The sequence below is a fragment of the Lepus europaeus genome, chromosome 10 (genome assembly GCF_033115175.1).
Source record: "Lepus europaeus isolate LE1 chromosome 10, mLepTim1.pri, whole genome shotgun sequence".
Taxonomy (NCBI): domain Eukaryota; kingdom Metazoa; phylum Chordata; class Mammalia; order Lagomorpha; family Leporidae; genus Lepus; species Lepus europaeus.
In genome coordinates, this window is record NC_084836.1 from 122,162,086 (window position 1) to 122,180,700 (window position 18,615).

The 18,615-nt window shown below is 53.7% G+C and overlaps 1 protein-coding gene across 7 annotated transcripts in view; it reads left to right on the forward strand.

Moving 5' to 3' along the window:
* Positions 1-15,943, forward strand: part of GNAS (GNAS complex locus) — a 48,249-nt gene extending 32,306 nt beyond the window's left edge. For 3 of the 7 annotated variants that reach the window (XM_062204415.1, XM_062204421.1, XM_062204417.1), the window contains exons 2-13: positions 2,876-2,948; positions 5,761-5,805; positions 9,793-9,847; positions 9,935-10,054; positions 11,362-11,459; positions 14,199-14,253; positions 14,354-14,427; positions 14,517-14,575; positions 14,683-14,803; positions 14,902-15,032; positions 15,166-15,233; positions 15,443-15,943. In XM_062204415.1, coding sequence (XP_062060399.1) covers positions 2,876-2,948; positions 5,761-5,805; positions 9,793-9,847; positions 9,935-10,054; positions 11,362-11,459; positions 14,199-14,253; positions 14,354-14,427; positions 14,517-14,575; positions 14,683-14,803; positions 14,902-15,032; positions 15,166-15,233; positions 15,443-15,589 — 1,046 coding nt within the window. In that variant the 3' untranslated portion in view covers positions 15,590-15,943. The remainder of the gene's footprint in view (positions 1-2,875; positions 2,949-5,760; positions 5,806-9,792; positions 9,848-9,934; positions 10,055-11,361; positions 11,460-14,198; positions 14,254-14,353; positions 14,428-14,516; positions 14,576-14,682; positions 14,804-14,901; positions 15,033-15,165; positions 15,234-15,442) is intronic. The other 4 variants (XM_062204416.1, XM_062204419.1, XM_062204418.1 and 1 more) reach the window with 2 other exon arrangements.
* The last annotated feature ends 2,672 nt before the right edge of the window (positions 15,944-18,615 follow it).

The window sequence follows — 18,615 nt, forward strand, 5'->3', positions numbered from 1 at the left end:
ACGAGGGCGCGCCGCCGTGCGGGGCGCGCGGGGCCGGGCGCGAGACCCCCCCCCGTCGCGGCAGTGCGCGCAGTGCCCACTGAAGCCAGATGACACGTCATTTTACAGTATGACCTTTTTTTCCCCTTCCAGACTTGCAGGCTTTTTGAAAAAGCAAAGAAGAGAATTAATTGTAGCAGCTGCTCCCCCCCCCCCCGCCATAAACCATTAAAAACGCACTCATTTCCCTGTTAGTGGAGCACCTTGGGAGTGCTTTGTGAAAAAGGAAGGGAAAAAAAAAAAAAAGACGTTCACAAATCAGATAACGCTGGGAAATGACATTTGTCTGTAAATGGCTTCTCGGCCTGGAAATGGCGTGGTTTTTCTGTTGTTGTTTTTGTAAATTGTCCTTTCGAGGGGAGGGGGCCGAGCCCAGGAGCTCACTGTCCTCAGGTGGGAGGAGAGGAGAGACGTTCATCGGTTGTTTGTCGAGTGACATTTGGCTGGTTGGTTTTGGGCTTTTCTCCTGACTGCGGGTTTTCCTCTTTGGCAAAATTAAAAAAAAAAAAAAAAGAAAAAGAAAGGTGCTTAGCTAAGGAGGCGGCTTTTCCGCCTGTAGCGCTGCTTTGCAGGGGGGTGGGAGGGGTGCGAAAGAAGTATTAAAAAAAAAAAAGGTTGAAATGACCAGAAAAATGACACGACCTTCGTTAACATGGAAGTTTTCCACTCCCTAGGTGATTTAGCTGTCCGGGTGAATTTGTGAATTTGCTAGAACACCTGGTTCAGGGTCCCTTCTCCACAGAGCAGCTTGATTGGAAAGAGGAAGCGTGAAAGGCTGCTTTCTCCCTGAGCCCGGTTCTTTTCGGAGGGGTCAGTCTTTGTTCTCCTGGGTCCAGGTTGAAGAAAGCAGGAAATGACCCATTCAGTGAAAAGCAGTCTCTTTAGCGTGTGCGCATTCGCAATTTCGGCCACTAAATGGTGCGTATGTTGAGGTCAGACTTCTGGAGGTGGGATTATGCTATGTGAATATTAATGTGCGTATGATTTGACTTCAGAGTGTTAACGTGGAGAAGTCTAGACTCTGCACGTTATCTGCATACTAATTGAGGTGAGATGCCGGTGATGCCTGGCGGTGCCAGCACCTTCCGTGTGGCGGTCGCGGTGTCTTGTGTCTCAGAACACAGTTACATCACCGCGGGCTCATGCGCTCATCCTTCTGAAGTGTCCCGGCCTCCATGGCTGCATTTTATCACCAGTTATTGATAGCCTCTGGCACAGGAATCTGCCGCCAAGCCAGTGACACACCACTTTGCATTTTTAAGTGGCCAGTGTCACCCAAATAAATCCCCCCCCCCCCAAGAAAAAAGAGAAAACGTGGTGATGCCCCAGGTCCTCTTTTTGGCCCATGTTAATTTAATGATGTAAAAATTAAATAAATTACAGAACCACAAGAGCTCTCACAGTAAACATTTCGCCTCTTAGTATCACCAGTGTGGAAACTGAGGCACGGGTGTTGGTGCCCGCAAATGGTGGGTGTCACAGGTTTGAGCTCTTCTGAAATTAAAGCCTGGGAGATCCTGGTTAATAGGTGTTCTCTGTAGAATCTCCTAATGGCGCTTTTTATATTTTAATTTGTGACTTGGGCTCATTAAGAGAGTGTGCTTTCAAGTCAATATTTCTGAAGCCACTAATTTTTAACTTTCACAAATACTGGGTATAGACCTGCGAAAATGCAAGAGAGGAGGAGTGCCTTGCTATGTGGGCAGGAAACAAAGCAATTAATACAATTAAAAGTAAAAAGTAAGAAAATGGAATGGGAGGAGCCAAGGGGACGGGTGTGCGCGCGCGCACACACACAAGATCTCCAGGAGGATCATTTGTGTACATTTGCAAAAATCAAAATGCGGAATAGCAGCAGCCCTCCCTCTAGCTTCATGGAAATGTGTGTTTTTCCTTCAAACGTGGTGTTTTTTCAGCAAACGAAAGGTGGTTTAAGATGGAAGCGTGTGCCCTGCTCCGTGGGGCAGGCTGGGATGCTGGAGATGCGGAGAGCTTCAGGAATATTCTTGCTTGCGAGGGAAGCCTTGTGCACCCAGCTGAGCGCCGCTGCGGCAGCTTACCTGTGCTAATGCGGTCTCCAGCCCCGGGTTTCGTGCTAATGCGTTTGGGGCTTTGTGGAGAAAATGACAGATAATTGATGGTCTTCCATTTTTCTCTGCAACATGGTTGTATCCAGAGAGAACTGGACTTTAGAGAGATCACGGGGCGTGGGGGGAGCAGGGAGGGGGGTGATAAGTGAATAAAAATGCATTACTGTGGCTTTAGGGGTGGGTTTTTCAGTGGCCCAAGGGGTGGGAAACCTGCCCAGCTGCGTGCGTGCGGGAGACTGCGGTGTGGGGCATTGTTTGTGAATCCTGGGTATTTTAACCATGAAACATCTGACAAACAATGAATTAGGTGGCTGTCTACCCCCATGTACACATTTTGCCAGTAAATACTTATATTTCAAGGAATCTGTTTCACAGTCTTCAGTCCCCCCATGACAAATTGCATCATTCCTTCTCTCTGCCACCCCACAATTTTTAAAACAACCAAAAGAAAAAGAAAAAACAGCCACAATCAGGCGAAGGCAGCAGCAGCTTGAATTCTTGTTTGTTATTCTGATGGTGAAATACTGCAGGTGGACATTTAAATCATTTTCTCTGCGTCGAAATGTCAAGGAAAATGGCAAGTCTGTGATTCTGTAATTTATGTATTTTTTTGTGCGTGTTGCTTCTATGGAGAAAACAAACACAGCGGCGGCGGCGGCGGCCCTGTCCCCGGCCAGAGCGGCTCTGTCCCGGCCAGAGCGGCTCCGTGCCTCCTTCATAACCTGAGGCTTACTTTCATTTTCCAGGTGCTGGAGAGTCTGGTAAAAGCACCATTGTGAAGCAAATGAGGATCCTGCATGTTAATGGGTTTAATGGAGAGTAAGTGTCCACTCTGTGCTAGGGCTCTAAGAGTTAAACACGTTTGTTACTGACCTTGAGGAAGTCTAGGTGGGTGTGAGGGGCTGGGCAGCCAGTTTGCACTTAACCTTAGCGTGTACATATTAGCAGATCCTGGGGGAGCTCCTTAGGGCTTCTTCCCCCCCACCACCACCCTCACCTTGAATCACTGGTGCCACAAATAAACATAATAGTAAGGTGCCCCCTTTCCACATAAAACCTCTCCCCGCCCTGGGAAAATAATGCCTGGTCGCAGAGGGCTGCTAACAGCACTTGGCCCTGAGACAGCGCCGCGGAGGCCAGGTCTTCTGCGTGGTCCCCAGCGTGGCTGGCACCCGCCTTGGCCGCCCCCTAGCCCGCCCGGCGGACCCCTGCAGTGCCCCCCCCAGCGGATTTCAGGATGTTGTGAACTCTCAGGGAAACATGTTTGCAGGAATGTTTGCCACCTAAACTTGGAAGTGGCAGCCCTTGGTAACAGGTCCTCATTTTTTTTTTTTTTTTTTTTTTTTGGCCCACTTTTGAACATTAAGGGCACATCGTTGTTTGCCTTCGTTAAAAATCAATACTTGCACCTGAAAAAATGAAGCTTTTAAATGATGGACAGCCTGGGGGTCAAGGGGCATTTTTGCCTTTGAAAACTGCAGGCCTCCAGCGGGATAGGACAATGCTGCAGTGAGAAGGAAGGTGTTCGAGGGAGCGCACGTATGTCAGTCCCCCCCCCCCCCCCGCTTGTCATAAAGAATGTGGACAATGGGGAGGGGCAGTCGGTCAGGAAATTCGCTTTTCCTCCCTGCAGAAGTCCACGTCTTCGCGAGGGTCAGCCGTGCTGGACACAGGCAGCTGCAGGCCCGGGTCTGTGTTCGCCAGCTGCTTAGCAGCCCCTGCCTGCGCCTAAGCCCGAGTTCAGCTGAAAACTCAGCCCCTAAGTTGCAGTTACCTCCATTCCAGACAGGAGATTAAGTCGGGGTGGCTCCCTCCACGAGTGGCTTCATGTCGCCCTACCAGGCACCGGGGAGACAGTGCATTCTACTGCCTCTCAGAGCACCCAGGGCAGCTCTGGAAAATTCTAGAATTGGTTAGATCAACTAGAAAAGGATGACATCACCCATACAAGTGGCCGTTTCAGGTTTATGTTTTAATCTTGAGTTCGAAGGACCGGCTGATTTAACCCTAAGTTAGGTGACCCTGTGAGTCATCGGTGTGCACGTAGGTGCTACTGAGGCACTTTGAATTCCCACAGATTGAAAAATTCTGAAATCCTGAACTCCTCAAGCGACACCCTGCCACCAGAGGTGGCCACCCTGGCAGGAAACGGGCTAGGGCCCTGAACTTGTCATTTAAAGGAAAATCTCGAATAAAAGTTCCCCCCACACCTCCCAGGGTGGGCTTCTTTACGAAGCTTGTTAAGCAGAAATAAAAATTTGACCGTGCACCCTCTGGATAAATATTTTTGATTAAAGCTGGACATGGCTAGCGTTTTTAAAAAGGTGCAGCACCGCTGTTCACATCAGCTTGAGTCGGATGGAAGATAAGTCGACTCCGCCGACCGCCATCAGAGTCTGAAATTTTTACCAAAAGGATGTTCCTCCCTTTGATTCAAGTTGGAGCTCCTCTTTCCTATTTGCTCTTTGCCCAGTTGGCCTCCTGGGCAGTGGTGGCCCTGGGTAGTGCCTCCCGTGAGTTAAATTTAGCCCGTGGCAGGACACTGGGGTCTCCTTCCTGGGGGTCTGCTGCTTGGTTTTTATCTCCCAGCTGCGCCTCCTCGCTCTCCTTCCCCTCACTGCAGTATTGCAGAGAAAGCCGCCTGGCTCCCGGCGCTGGGAATTCTCTTTTGTGACCGTGACATCCAGACCCGGAGTGGGCTGCAGGCAGGATGTGCGGCCGGCCCTCCCCCCGGTCGCCGCTCTTCCTTGGGGCCTGGCTCCACTGTTAAAATCTCCCGCAGCTGTCTGCAGGCTGCCTCGCGATTACATTTTTAACAGTAACATAAAATTTGACCTTCATAGATACAGAGGTCGAACGTCCGTTTTCCTAACTCCAGGCTAACTTTCTTCCTTATATTTAGTGCCGGGGGGGGGGGGGGGGAAGCACCATTAACATTGGCTAAGCTAATCAATCACAAACACCCCCCACCACCACCACCCAGGCTTAGCCACCCTGCCCTGCCACCTACAAGGAGCAATTCCTGTTTATGAAGATTGGGTTTCAAGGTTTTGTGGTGTTTTTGGGGAGGTGGGTGGGGGTGAGAGTTAGTGGGGGTTTTGGTCTTTTAAATTGATTTTTTTTTTGCTGCCTCACGGTCCAGACACAGTTGCAGCTGATGAGAAGTTAGGGGAAATGAGTGCCCATAAATGCAGGCATCTTCCAGTCACTTTTCCCCAGTGCAAGAGGCAGCCCGTTAATTTTGCACCAGGCACTCCTGGCCCGTGTGACGCCTTTGTGTGTGGGTCCAGGGCGTGAAGATTCGGACCCAGGAAGGCGTGCGCGCTTCCCTGGTCTCCAGAGAATTTGCTGCTTTAGCTCCCTGGCGCATGTGCATTTAGTGAGAGCACAAGAAAATAATTATCCGGCCCTCCTGTGCCCAACCGCAGCCTCCAGAGAGCCGCGTTCGCACCGAGGCCGCTCCCCGACGGCCGGCGGCGAAGCCGGAGGCACCTGAGAACGAGGGGGAGGATGGCACAGAGTGTTGCATTTGCTCTTGGCTGGTTGTGTTGGAATGTGCAGAGGCTGTGTGGGGTTTGTGTGAATTGCCGTGCCTTGCAGATTAGGTGAGCTCTCAATCTCTCTTTAAAAGGGGCGGCGAAGACGACGCGCAGGCTGCCAGGAGCAACAGCGATGGGTAGGCACATGCAAAACCAGAAAATGTTGTCACTCACACACACACACCACACACACACACGCGCACACGGCAGACACAGAGAACATACGGGGAACCCAGGACACACACACCGGGAAGGAGCTACAAACCATGCGTGGGCCATCAGCCATCTTGGTGGACAGTTGCAGATGACACACAAACAATTTAATGTCTTCGAGCAATTGAAGCACAAAACATCATTTTTTTGGCCATGCCTAAAGTATAATTAGAGCCAGCTGGGGGAAAGTTATAGATTTCAGCTTTTAAACAATCAGTTTAGGATTTAGAGAATGATGTTTTTCCATATGGTTTCTATCTTTCCCCCAGTTCTCCGTTTGAATCGGCTACTTGTTTTTAGAAGTATCTACTAAATTCCATCCACCCAGTGGTTGGTCTGAATTTTGTCTGATTTTTTACTTTTCAAAAAAAGCAGGGCAGGGTAGTGGGGGGAAGCTGGCCGTCTTCCTGAAATCCCCAGTGCCGGACCGGCCGTAATTTTGAAAAGCGCCTTGGCCACTTGCGGCCTGCCTTGGTCATAGTCGCCTCGAGAAGCCTCGGGCCTGTTAGAAAAATGATCAAATTTATTTTTACCCAAGGTGCTTCACGTGAGCTAGCGGATCAGGAAGTCCATGATGGCTTCCAGTTTTTTTCCATCCATCACTGTAAATGGTTTTCTTTCGCTTCCTACATCCGCACACCCATCACACGCACAGACACGCGCACACACACGTGTGCCAGGCACCCGGCTCCAGCTCTGCGTGCTGGCCATGCAGTGGGGGCGCAGCCGAGTCTTAGGATGACACACAGAGCCGATCGACTTAGCCTAGGGTGCTTCAACGAGCTGGCTTCTGTGATGGAGGGGCGGGGCAAAGGATACGGGGTTGGGGACAAAGTAACTGACACATGTTTGTTCATCTGTTTCTTTTAGAATATATTATCCCTAGATGGTGGCTACAGTCTCTCATCTTCCCGGCCATGTCCTATCACATTTGCATGCTGCAATTGCTCGCCCTTAGGAACTTCTAATAAGAATACTATTCTGTTGCCTGCGGGGAGGGGGAGGGGGAGGGGGGCAGGGAGGGGGCCCCACCACCTGACCTTTCAAGATCCCTGAAACCACCACCCCCAAAAAGTGGAATGCAATTCCCGATTGGCCAAAGTGTAGTGTGCGACAACCCAGACTGGCATCTCTCAGTGACTGACAATCTACTGTACCAAAAGTTGGCATTTGAGAAGCGTGATAAGTCCTTCCTGAGCAGCTCCTGTGTGCTAGATCCACTAACCCCCGAGCCTACTAACAGCCTGCCTGCACGCCCCTCTGCGACTCTTCTCAATCGAACTCCAGTATTAACATTCGCGATAAATAAAACTTTCTGCATGTCTCAGCAATCCCTGTATCTGGCGTCTGTCTGCTGTCTTTCTTCTTTTGCCTGTCTTTCCTACAAGAGGTGTGGGACACCTTCGCCCCTTCCCCGCTGCTCAGCTTAGGTGGAGGGGGGTGGGCGAGGAGCCCTGGAAAGCTGACCCTCCCCGCCAGGCCACCCTGTGCAGGGATGGGGAGGGGCAGCCCTAAGGTGAACCTCCCAGCCCCAGCCCCCATTTTCCTGTCAATCAGAATTCTAGCAACTGGCATATATTTGCGCCTTTGTTAAGTAGTTCAGCGACATCCGAGGCATTTTTTCAGGATTTCAGAACGTTAAATTCATTAAGCGACAGTAAAAATGATGATACACCTGCCAACCTCCAGTGTAATATCTCCATCTACATAGTAATTGCTTCAATGGAAGAATTTTATGTTTGAGTATTACACACCCGAATTAGATTTTAGATTTCTATTTTAGCTGTTTTATACTTGATATACTCCCACACCTATTCACATACGTAGATGACTGCTGAACACGTTCTCAAAATATCCGTATTTTAAGACTGGAAGTTTTCCAATTACCATACTACAACTTAGACCAAAATATCAAACTGAATGAAGGAATCTCGTTTCTAGAAATACTCCGCTCTGGCTCTGTGCAGACTTGGGTCTGCCTTGCCTGCCATGGCGCCGCACAGCCAGAGGCTAATGGCTTTCCCTGCCGGTGAGGTGGAGCTGGTCTCTGATGAACGGAGTTGGCTTTGTCCTGGGCTAGGGAGTGGCTAGTGTCAGGGCCCATCCAACACACTCCCTTTTCATCTCCAACTTGAAAGTAGCCGATTGGAGACCAACCCCAGGCCTGGCGGCGCGTCGTTTCAGAAATCCACCTTGACTGTGCAGGTACATAGTGGAGGGTGGTCCTGCAGAACCAGCTCATTCCAGAAGGCCGCAGTGGGCGGGGGGCCAGAGTGAGGCTTGGATTTGGGCACCAGTTCCACGCTGGGCCTGCGGCTCCTCAGGTCCTGCTTCCCTCTGGGGGGCACCTAAATGGTCCCAGGGGCTGCTGGTACTCCACCCCCACCCCCAGCACACACCTCCCCACCGCTGAGGACTCCGGCCCTGACCTAGGGAGCAGTGTCTCGAAGACCTGCTTAAGAGAGGGGGGCTCGATGGTAGGAAAGGAGACCCACTCCTCAGATAAATAGCACAGTCACACACGCATTCCGAAGCATGAAATGTTAGCTGTTAGAATTCCGTGAAAAGGGGGAGGCTAGGTTCACAGCCAGGGGCCCTGGTGGCAGCCAAGCCCATGGCGCCCCTCCCCCTGCCTGCACCCCGAGACCCACCTGCCTCGCCCCTCCCCTCCCCACCCCCTGCAGCAGCACTCTGTCCTGCCTCTGAGCACCCCTGCGTGTGCCCCTCCCGAGTTCTGTCCTGCTAGGGGCGTCTCCATTCTGTGACTGCTGCCAATCGGCAAGTCAGAGCCTCAACAAATGGGAATTTCTGGAGAGGTTTTTAATTCGAGAGCCAGCAAAATCACCCTCTCCCGATCTGCCTCCATGGCTGGGCCTTTCCTCAGTTTCCCCACTGGTGGGGGTGGGGTGAGAGCTCCTCCCTTCTGGGTGCTGGCACTGTCCTGTCTGAGGCCTTAGAAGGGTGCTGCACCTGTACACCCCCCACCGAAATGGAGAAGGCAAGATTTGGGCCACGACATGGCGAGAGAGACCCCCAGCGAGATGTCTGTCCCTGCCCCCCCCCCCCAAATCCAACCCAGGAGCTGCGTGGCTGAGCCTCTGCTGGAAGCCGCTTTCCGAAGATGCATAGCGCCAGGGTGGACACGGCCTCGTACAAAGCTCCACGCTTGTCAGGACCTGATAGGCCAAAGGGTGACCTCTACCTGTGGGCCTGAGGACTTGGTATAGATTGTTCCACAGAGCCCACTGGGCCATCCCACACACTGAAATGAAAAGCAACCAAACCCTCATAACAGAGGGTCCTGCCCCATGCCCCCCCCCCCCCGCCCCGGCATGCACTCTCACCCCCTTCCTTCCTGCTCGCATTGAGGGCCCTGGGTGTGAAGCATCATTAGTGGGAACGGCAGGTGATCCCCACTAGCTGCAGCGCCCAGAACTCACAGGGACCATTCAAGTAAATAATGGCCCGCAAAGCCCTGGGGTCTAATTAACCAGCATCAGCATCCCCATGTGCACCTGGCTCTCTGTGCTAATCTGGCAGCTGGGTGAGCCCCAAACCCTATCCCCATCATGGCCTGTCGCTCCCCACCCCCAGTGCATGCTGGTTGAGGGGCGGGGTTCCCAGCCTGCGGAACGCATGGGCCTAGCAAGAGAGCAAGTGCGACTTCTGGTACAGTAGCCTCTCGTGACCGTGATGCCACTTTGCTAATCTGCTCGCTCTGGGCGTGTCTTGAGCGCACGTTCAAGAGCTCATCATTTCAAAGCACTTCCACTCGGGCTTCCCCGATCTTTGCTCAGATCTGAACCCACACCTCCTTGAAGAACAGAATACTATACTTTTTAGACTCGAAAGCAGCGCGCTTCATCGACATTGCACAATATGATTGTCTGTCTCTTTCAATCCCACTGTAGTGAGAAGGCCACGAAGGTGCAGGACATCAAAAACAACCTGAAGGAGGCCATCGAAGTACGTGCCCACTCCCGTTGCCCTCTGCCCTCTGGCCCCGCCCTCGGGCAGGCCGTGCCCCTGACCACTTTGCTAAATCCTTTGCAGACCATCGTGGCCGCCATGAGCAACCTGGTGCCCCCGGTGGAGCTGGCCAACCCTGAGAACCAGTTCAGAGTGGACTACATTCTGAGCGTGATGAACGTGCCTGACTTTGACTTCCCTCCCGTAAGCTGCGTCCCTGCCACCCCTCGGGACTTAGCACAGGGCTCCTGCCTCGCAGCCCCCACTGCTGAGAACACTGGGTGTCTTTGGGGCTGCACCCAAGCTCCATGGGCAAGATCTCCTGCCCCCTAGGAACCCCAGGTCTTGGGCCCCCGTGGACAAACCGCAGCCTTGAGTCCTACAATCCTCATTTTACTAGACTGCACATTTTTATGGGGGAAAGAATCCTGGGCCAAGGCAGCCTTGGTTATTCCCTTGTCTGCGTCTCGGCACAAACAGAAGTGGACATTCAATATGGCATACCAACACCACTGTCCGGTTAGCGCCTCTGGGCACTGCGCAATGCAGAAGCGAAGTGCCAGGTGCGAGATGTTCTCATTTTAAGCAAATTGCCTTTTAGCGTTTAGTAAGGTTTTTATTAAAAAAAAAAAAAATCTGTCCTTGCCACGTGGCAACTAACAAAACCCTTCCACGTTATCAGAGCAAAACCGTAACAGAGCAAAAGATCCTCTTCCGCCTTCCCGCGGGCCTTGGGCGCTCGGCGCCGTTGGCAGAGGTCTATTTTGAGGGCTCCGTGACAGCTCAGGTCGCTTTGAGGGGGACGGAAACCAGATGGAAAGATGGACAAGTTTATGGGGCCTAGGAGGAAGACACTTGTCTGCCCTGAGGACAATGAGTTATTGTTGGCTTTTGTTGAGCCTTCGTGGGAATCTGCGTGTTTTCGATGAGTTTCACTGCAGACTTCCACTGCCAGGGAAGTCGTATTAATTAGGATGGGTGGGTAAAGTTTTTAAAATAACATTCACTTGGACAAACAACCCAGGCAGGAGCTGCAGTGTGTATAATACAAACCGCTGGCTTTCTCCAGATTCTAATTTTAAAATCTCAGCCTGTTACAAGCACATCGCAACAGTAACTTTCTATTCCTCCCGCTGATACCTGAACTTCTTGTTCCTGCTGACAGTCCCCTATCTGAATTTGTTTTTTTTTTTTTTCAAAATTCACATCATCCTGGAAGGGAAACTTGAGCCCCAGCACATCTTACAAATGAAGTTCTTGTCGAGAAAAAATTATTCAGTGGCTTATTCTGTCCCTCCCCATGGGGGGACACGGCCCACGGCCCATGACCAGTAGGCAGCTCCGGAGATGTTTAACACTTTGAATTAAACTTGCTTCTGAGCGGCCGTTCCTGGAATGGGCCGCTCCTCCCGAGCCTGGGTCCCAGTGGGCGGTGGGCTTACGGTCCGAGCAACAGCCCCCGCCACGGCCCGGCCTCTCCCTTTGCCTCTGAGCCCCGTGTCTGCTTCCAGGAGTTCTACGAGCACGCCAAGGCTCTGTGGGAGGACGAAGGAGTGCGGGCCTGCTACGAGCGCTCCAACGAGTACCAGCTGATTGACTGCGCCCAGTAGTAAGTCCCGCCCACCAGTCCACACACACAACCCGCGCGCCTGCCTTTAGAGTCACTGACTGGGGGGTTCTCGTCCCAGAAGCCCACCCGTGTGCCACCGGCAGGTGGAGAGTTCTAGTCCCATTTGCTGGTTTTACAATGCCCTCCATTGTACTTTTTAGCACAGTGACATTATTTTGCATACACACAGTGATTACTGCTTGCAGTAACGGGATGTTTGCAGTTAATTAGCTCGAGGTAATTAATGGAAAGCACTTCCAAGCGTTAGGGAAGGGGGGCAGCTCTCGCACTTTGGAGAATGGAAAGGCGTTGTTTTATGGCTGCGATTCAAGGCCCTAATGGGAACCGTGGGGGCCGGTGCGCTTCCCCTGTTCCTTGTTGGTCCTTAATTGCGTGGCTGCACCTGCCGCCAGGTGAGTGACAGCAGCAGTGGCCGTGGCCCTCGCGTTATGTCCCCTTCACCTAGGTAGAGCTGAGCATTGTGTTAACCTTGACTTCTGAGCTCTGTTTCATGTTGTTCTTTATCCCTCCCCGTCGGGTCTTGGTTCGAGGACGGTAAGTGGTCGTAGTGGTCGTGGGTTTCCAACCCCAAGCCATGCACCTCCGCAGCACAGCACAGTGGTGGGAATGACCGGGGAGGGTGACCGGTGAAGGGAGGGTAGCAACGGGCGTCCTGCAAGGTCACCACGCACACCAGTACGCAACCCGACGGTGACGCTGACAGTGACGCGGCCGTCCGTGGCCTGCGGCCGTAGACCCAACCCACCTTCCCCTCCAGGAGCCTCGCTCTGTCCCTGTCACCTTGGCTACACACCTGAGAGGTTGCCTTTTAAATAGCTTACGGCTTCCCGCGTCCCAGACACACAGTGTGGCAAGCATAGGGTCATCCGGGTCCTGCAAGAAGCGAGAGAGGTTTCTCTTGCTGGCACTGCACAAAGCAGTCGCCTTGCAGGTCCTAGGAAGCCCTGGCGGCTACCTTGGCCAGGGAGGGATGCATTGCGTGGCTCCCACCTGCAGATCCCTGTGAGCTCAGGTCAGGGTCTCCGGGAGCTGTTCCCTCTGTCCTGTAGCAAGCTCTCCCCCACGTAGCTGAACGTACAAGCTCTCCCCCACGTATCCGAAGGCACAAGCAAATGTGTCTGTTTTTCAAGTCCATCTCGTCCAGCGCCTGTGACCCCAACCCCCACCCCAGCTCCAGCAAAGTCTCTGATTTTTCTCAAAAGTTTGAACTGAAAGCTGGAAGCGCTAATTATAGTAACGCAAAACAAATGGAAATCCTGGAATTGTTTGCAATTTGTGTTTTGGAACCAAGTCAGAAGTCAAGTACAGGTACCAGATGAGGAGGGCTTAGCCTTCGTGGTGGTGAGCGCTGGGCGGGGCGCTACGGCCATTTCGTAATTAACAATAGTTTCTCCAGGTGCCCTTGGCGTTGTCACACCGCTTTAAAAAGTGTGGTAGTTTTTTTTTTTTTTTTCTTGAGCCAGATTGCCACGGCGCTTGAAACTTATCTGAAAACAGCGCCACTGACACAGATGGTGAAAAGTTTTAAGGAAACTCAGAAAAAAAAAGAGAAGCAGGCAGCTCAGAACTCTGGGCGTCTTCCTCCCCGGATGGGTTACACAGCCCCGAGTTTGTGGTGGCCAGCGCGGCTCTGGCTGCACCGCCTTTCGGTTCCATTGGAGACACTGGTGCCGTGCCCATTTCTTAAGCTGCCTATTTTTATTTGTTGAGCTGGAGTGGCCTCCCCCCCCCCCCCACATGTCTCTCTCACAAGATTTGGTGCTGAGGATCTATTTATAGAACTGTGGTTCTGTTGCCATGGCAACGTGCTGGCGGCCAGGGTGGCTGGGGAGCTATTCCTGGCCTCGCGCTGTGATGTAAGATTGATTGGGCAAGGCAGTGCCTCCTCCAGTCCAGACGCACTCCTACCTGGTAGGAAGGGGCCACACTTACGGGGCTGCTTTAAGTAGGCTTTTCTCCCGGTGTGATCTTTGGGATTAGCCCACCTTAAAACCGTTCCCAGCCCCTCCCCCAAAAGGAAGCAAGCAAACAAACAAAACCCGATCTTCACATTATTGTTTTTGCATATTAATGACAGCCCCCCCATTTTCTCGCAAGTTCAGTCTGGTCAAGGAGCGCGAGCAAGCTGCTTTTAAAACTGAGACGCGGAGCGAGCAGAACGGAAGGGAACTGTGTGTGTTTCCTGTGCCGGGCAGCCAGGGCAGAAGGGGCCTCCTCCGTGCCAGCCGCTTTGTTCTTTGTAATCAATGGGATTCTTAAAAAGTGGAAAGGAAGGGAGGCAGGTTGTGAGTTCAGGCGCCTCGCGCGCCCCGGACCTGGACGGGGCGCCGCAGCCTCGCGTTGCAGACCCCTGCCATTTTGTAGTCCAGTAAGCTTCGGGTCAGCCGTGCTCTGATGGCAAAGCCTGCAGCCTGCCTGGGGGGGTGGGGGGGGGGTCTGCGGCTCTGCGGCTTGCACACGTCACAAGAGCCGAGGCCCACCACTGTCCTGTGCTGCGTCGTAGCGCCCGTGGTGCCACTAGACCCGTTTCTAGTCCCCTGGCCCTGGAAGGCACTGGTCTTACACTGTGCGCGCACCAGCCTTTGTAAGGCCTAAGCTTTGCCGTAGCGACCCGGGCCCCAGCGCCCTTGACTCAATGTAAGGGAGATGTAAGCCCGACGTAAGGGAGACAGACCCGGCTGGGAGCCCGCAAACACCGCCCTGTCTCTCCTCTCCTAGCTTCCTGGACAAGATTGACGTGATCAAGCAGGCCGACTACGTGCCCAGCGACCAGGTAGGCGCAGAGGCCCCAGGTCTGAGAGGCGGCCTCAGGCGGGCTGTTCCCGTGGCGGGGGGCCACGCTGGGCCACCCCCTGACCTGCGTTTTGTTTCAGGACCTGCTGCGCTGCCGCGTCCTGACCTCTGGAATCTTTGAGACCAAGTTCCAGGTGGACAAAGTCAACTTCCAGTAAGTGAGCGGTCCGCCCTGGGGAGAGCAGCCCGAGGCCGCGGGGGGCTGTGGCGTGACCGGGTGGCCCTCTGTCCCCTCCCCTGCAGCATGTTCGATGTGGGCGGCCAGCGCGACGAGCGCCGCAAGTGGATCCAGTGCTTCAACGGTAGGCCGGGGCGGGCTGTGCGGCCCTGGGTTGGGGGGCGCCGGCTTTGCTCACACCCCGGGCCCCTTCCCGTGTCTGACTGCTGCCTTTGCCTTCTCGCGGGGCAGACGTGACCGCCATCATCTTCGTGGTGGCCAGCAGCAGCTACAACATGGTCATCCGCGAGGACAACCAGACCAACCGCCTGCAGGAGGCGCTGAACCTCTTCAAGAGCATCTGGAACAACAGGTGGGTCTGCGGCCGCTGCCCTGGGAGGGGCTCTGGGGCCAGCGCCCCCGCGGGCAGCGCGCGCTCTCGCCGGCCTCACGCCTGCGTCCCCTCCCCAGATGGCTGCGCACCATCTCCGTGATTCTGTTCCTCAACAAGCAAGACCTGCTGGCGGAGAAGGTGCTGGCCGGGAAATCCAAGATCGAGGACTACTTCCCCGAGTTTGCCCGCTACACTACTCCTGAGGATGGTGCGTGGGGGTCTGGCGGACGCAGAGGGCCGAGGGGGCCGGGCAGGAGGAACCGAGCTCCGAGCAGGTGTGCGCCTCCCTCCGCTCTGCCCTCGCGTCTCCTCAAGTGAGAAAATGTCTGTCTCCTTTGCAGCTACTCCCGAGCCCGGAGAGGACCCACGCGTGACTCGGGCCAAGTACTTCATCCGCGACGAGTTCCTGGTGAGTGGCAGCCGTCCGGAGCGCTTCCGGCTGCGGGGATTAAACCATCCAGTTCCTCCACTTTGTCTCTCACTGGGGCTCTCGCACCCCTGCCTTGCGGTGGAGCTGGCCAGCACCCGGCCTTGGCTCTCGGCCCCAGGGCCCCACTGGGTGGGGGTGGGGGGCGCTCCCGAGCAGGTGCGGCTGACCGGCTGTGTCTGCGCCCGCAGAGAATCAGCACCGCTAGTGGAGATGGGCGCCACTACTGCTACCCTCACTTCACCTGCGCTGTGGACACCGAGAACATCCGCCGCGTGTTCAACGACTGCCGTGACATCATCCAGCGCATGCACCTGCGTCAGTACGAGCTGCTCTAAGAGGGAACCCCAGCCGGGACGACAGCCTTAAGCACAATTATTAAGAATGAAATGTAATTGTACAAGCAGTTAATCACCCACCATAGGGCATGATTAACAATGCAGCCTTTCCTTTCCCCCGAGTGATTCTGAAAAACCCCCTTTTCCCTTCCGCTTGCTTAGATATTCTAAATTTAGAAAGCTTAAGGCGGCCTGCAGAAAAAGAAAAAGGCCACAAACGTTCCCTCTCTCTTTCATTAAAAAAATTAATAGCAGCAAACAGAAATAAAGAAATAAATAATTGAAGCAAATGAAATGAATATTGTATTGTGCAGCATTAAAAAATCAAAATAAAAATTAAATGTGAGCAAAGGATGATGTGACTGCTGTGGATTATTTGGGGTTCCCCGGGGACAGTTCCCTCCCCCAACGGGCCCCTTGGTCCTTGCACCAAGAACTTGGGAGGCCCATGCTGAGGCCCGGGCCTGAAGGCTGGTTAGAAGGGGCATAAAACCTTGGCACCGGGTGTTTTTGGGGGGGTGACCTGATCTTGGGTTTCTTAAACACCTGGTAGATGATACAGAAAGTCCCACCAAGGATGCGTCATGTCTGACCGCTGCTCTACCAACCCAGGTGGCGATACCGTCACACGGTGTGTCGGTTTACTTCTTCCCCCACCCCAAGTGTTAGGTTTTTATGAGAAAATACAGACTAAACTATTTGGGGAGGGGGATTTAGGAATGCAGTGTGGGACAGATCGGGTTATTCGAGGAACCACGTTGAAACACTGGATCCCTACCTCATTCCACACACTGGGGGGAACGGGATGTGACTGTCACATCCGAACGTAAGGACACTTTGAACGTAGAGGTGGCTTCACGACTGAGGTCCTCGCTTACAGATCTCTAACCTTGACCAAGACCCCCAAGCCATAACGGGGGTGGGGGCAGCGACTGCGCCACTTCACAGTAAGGGAAGGGGGAGGGCACTGGTGACACCGTAACAGGGCTGGTTCCTCCAGCAAGCAAAGAGTTCTTAAGGATTCAATAAGCAAAGCCATCGGAAAACTGGGCAGAGGACAAGAACATACAACCCTCTTTATACAAAGACAAACAACGAGTAAACAGTGGGAAATGTGGGCCAACACTGGAAAAGGAGCAGATGGCTGTGGGATGGTGACGCACTCCAGCACCACAGAGCCCGGCGGGAGTGTGGCTCGGACCTGACCTCCACACGGGCTCGCCCCCAGTGTGTCCCTGCTCACTCTGGTCCCCTGTGCTGGCTCCCTGGAAGGGTGGCAGGAAGCGGTCAGCACTGCCCACCCTCACGGCGTCCAGCCCTGCAGCCTCTGACACTAGCCAAGAGGGGGTCGGTCAGGATCGTTCTGCAATCCAGGTCCCAAATCCACTTCCTGTACAATTTACAGAGCAATGCACTCACCGGAGGTGAGCAGGCAACCAGAAGTGGAGCAGGCGCCCCCATCTCCGTACACTATCCAAAGGCATCAGTGAAACAGTGCGTGTGGTGGCTGTTGGCTGTGCAGATTTAAGTGCCCTCAAACGCCCCAAATGAACCGTCTAAGTAGAAGTCAGGGTTTGCTATGGAGCTATAGCCAGAGACCCCCCACAAATACCCGGAATCCTCCAAGGGCCCCCCCCCAAGTAAATACAATCCAAGCAAAAATCAGGGTTTGCTATGGAGCTGTAGCCAGAGACCCCCCACAAATACCCGGAATCCTCCAAGGGCCCCCCCCCAAGTAAATACAATCCAAGCAAAAATCAGGGTTTGCTATGGAGCTGTAACCAGAGACCCCCCACAAATACCCGGAATCCTCCAAGGCTCCCCAAATAGACACAACCCATGCAGGAGTTGAGGTTTACTATGCAAATACAGCCAGAAGCCCCCCAGTGGTCCCCATAATCCTCCAAGGCCCAGGCTACACTCCGGGCAGCAGATAGCTGCACCTGGAAGCCCTGTGCCCCACACAAATCCCCTTCCAACCAATGCTGTGTTCAGCAGAAAACCAAGACTGAGCCCTGTGCCCAGCCCTCTGCCCAGATGGCCACCCGCCTGTCCCTCCCCCCAGAAATTCTGGACCCTCGTCCAGATCATATAAAAGGCTGGCCCAGCACCAGTCGCATATCCATCAAAATTGGAAACCACATTCCCGGGCTGAGGAGCGGTTATGCCAAGGGAGAGCACACCCCAGAATCCCACCTTGTGGGTCCACACTGGCGGCGATCTCTGGGGTCTTCTAGGAGGACAGCTGACGTCACAGTTCACCAGGTACCCAGTATGTGTCCAGGGAGAGCGGTTCAGCTGTCACCCCATCCTACCAGTGAGTCCTGGGATAGGCTGCACACTCCGATGGCCAAGGCCCACTGCTTGACCACTGTGTGACACGGCGGGAAGCAGGAGGGGTCTCCTGACATTCTGCGACTCCTGTTGTCAGGAGCCCACGGCCTGGGACCTTGGGGAGCTGCTCAGGGTTTCTGTGAGAGTCCACGCCTTGGAGTGTGCGTGGTGGTGCCTCTCAGAGGCCCTGGGTCACGCAGCAGTGTCTGAGACCTGCTGGCGGCCTTAGATTGCCTCTTCTCTTTCTAACATTTTTGTTCCATTTTCCCTGGGACCCTGGTATGAAATGTAACTTTTATGGTGCTATTTTAAAATTTAATTTCTAGGGGCGGTGCTGTGGCGTGGCGGGTAAAGCCGCCACCTGCAGCACCGGCATCCCTTATGGGTGCTGGTTTGAGTCCTGGCTGCTCCACTTCTGATCTGGCTCTCCGCTATGGCCTGGGAAAGCAGTAGAAGATGGCCCAAGTCCTTGGACACCTGCACCCATGTGGGAGACCCGGAAGAAGCTCCTGGCTCCTGGCTTCAGATCGGTACAGCTCTGGCCATTGCAGCCAACTGGAGAATGAATCAGTGGATGGAAGACCTCTCTCTCTCTCTCTTTCTCTCTCTCTCTCTCCTTCTCTGTAACTCTGCCTTTCAAATAAATAAATAAATCTTAAAAAATAAAGTTCTAGAATCTTCAGAAAGCAAAA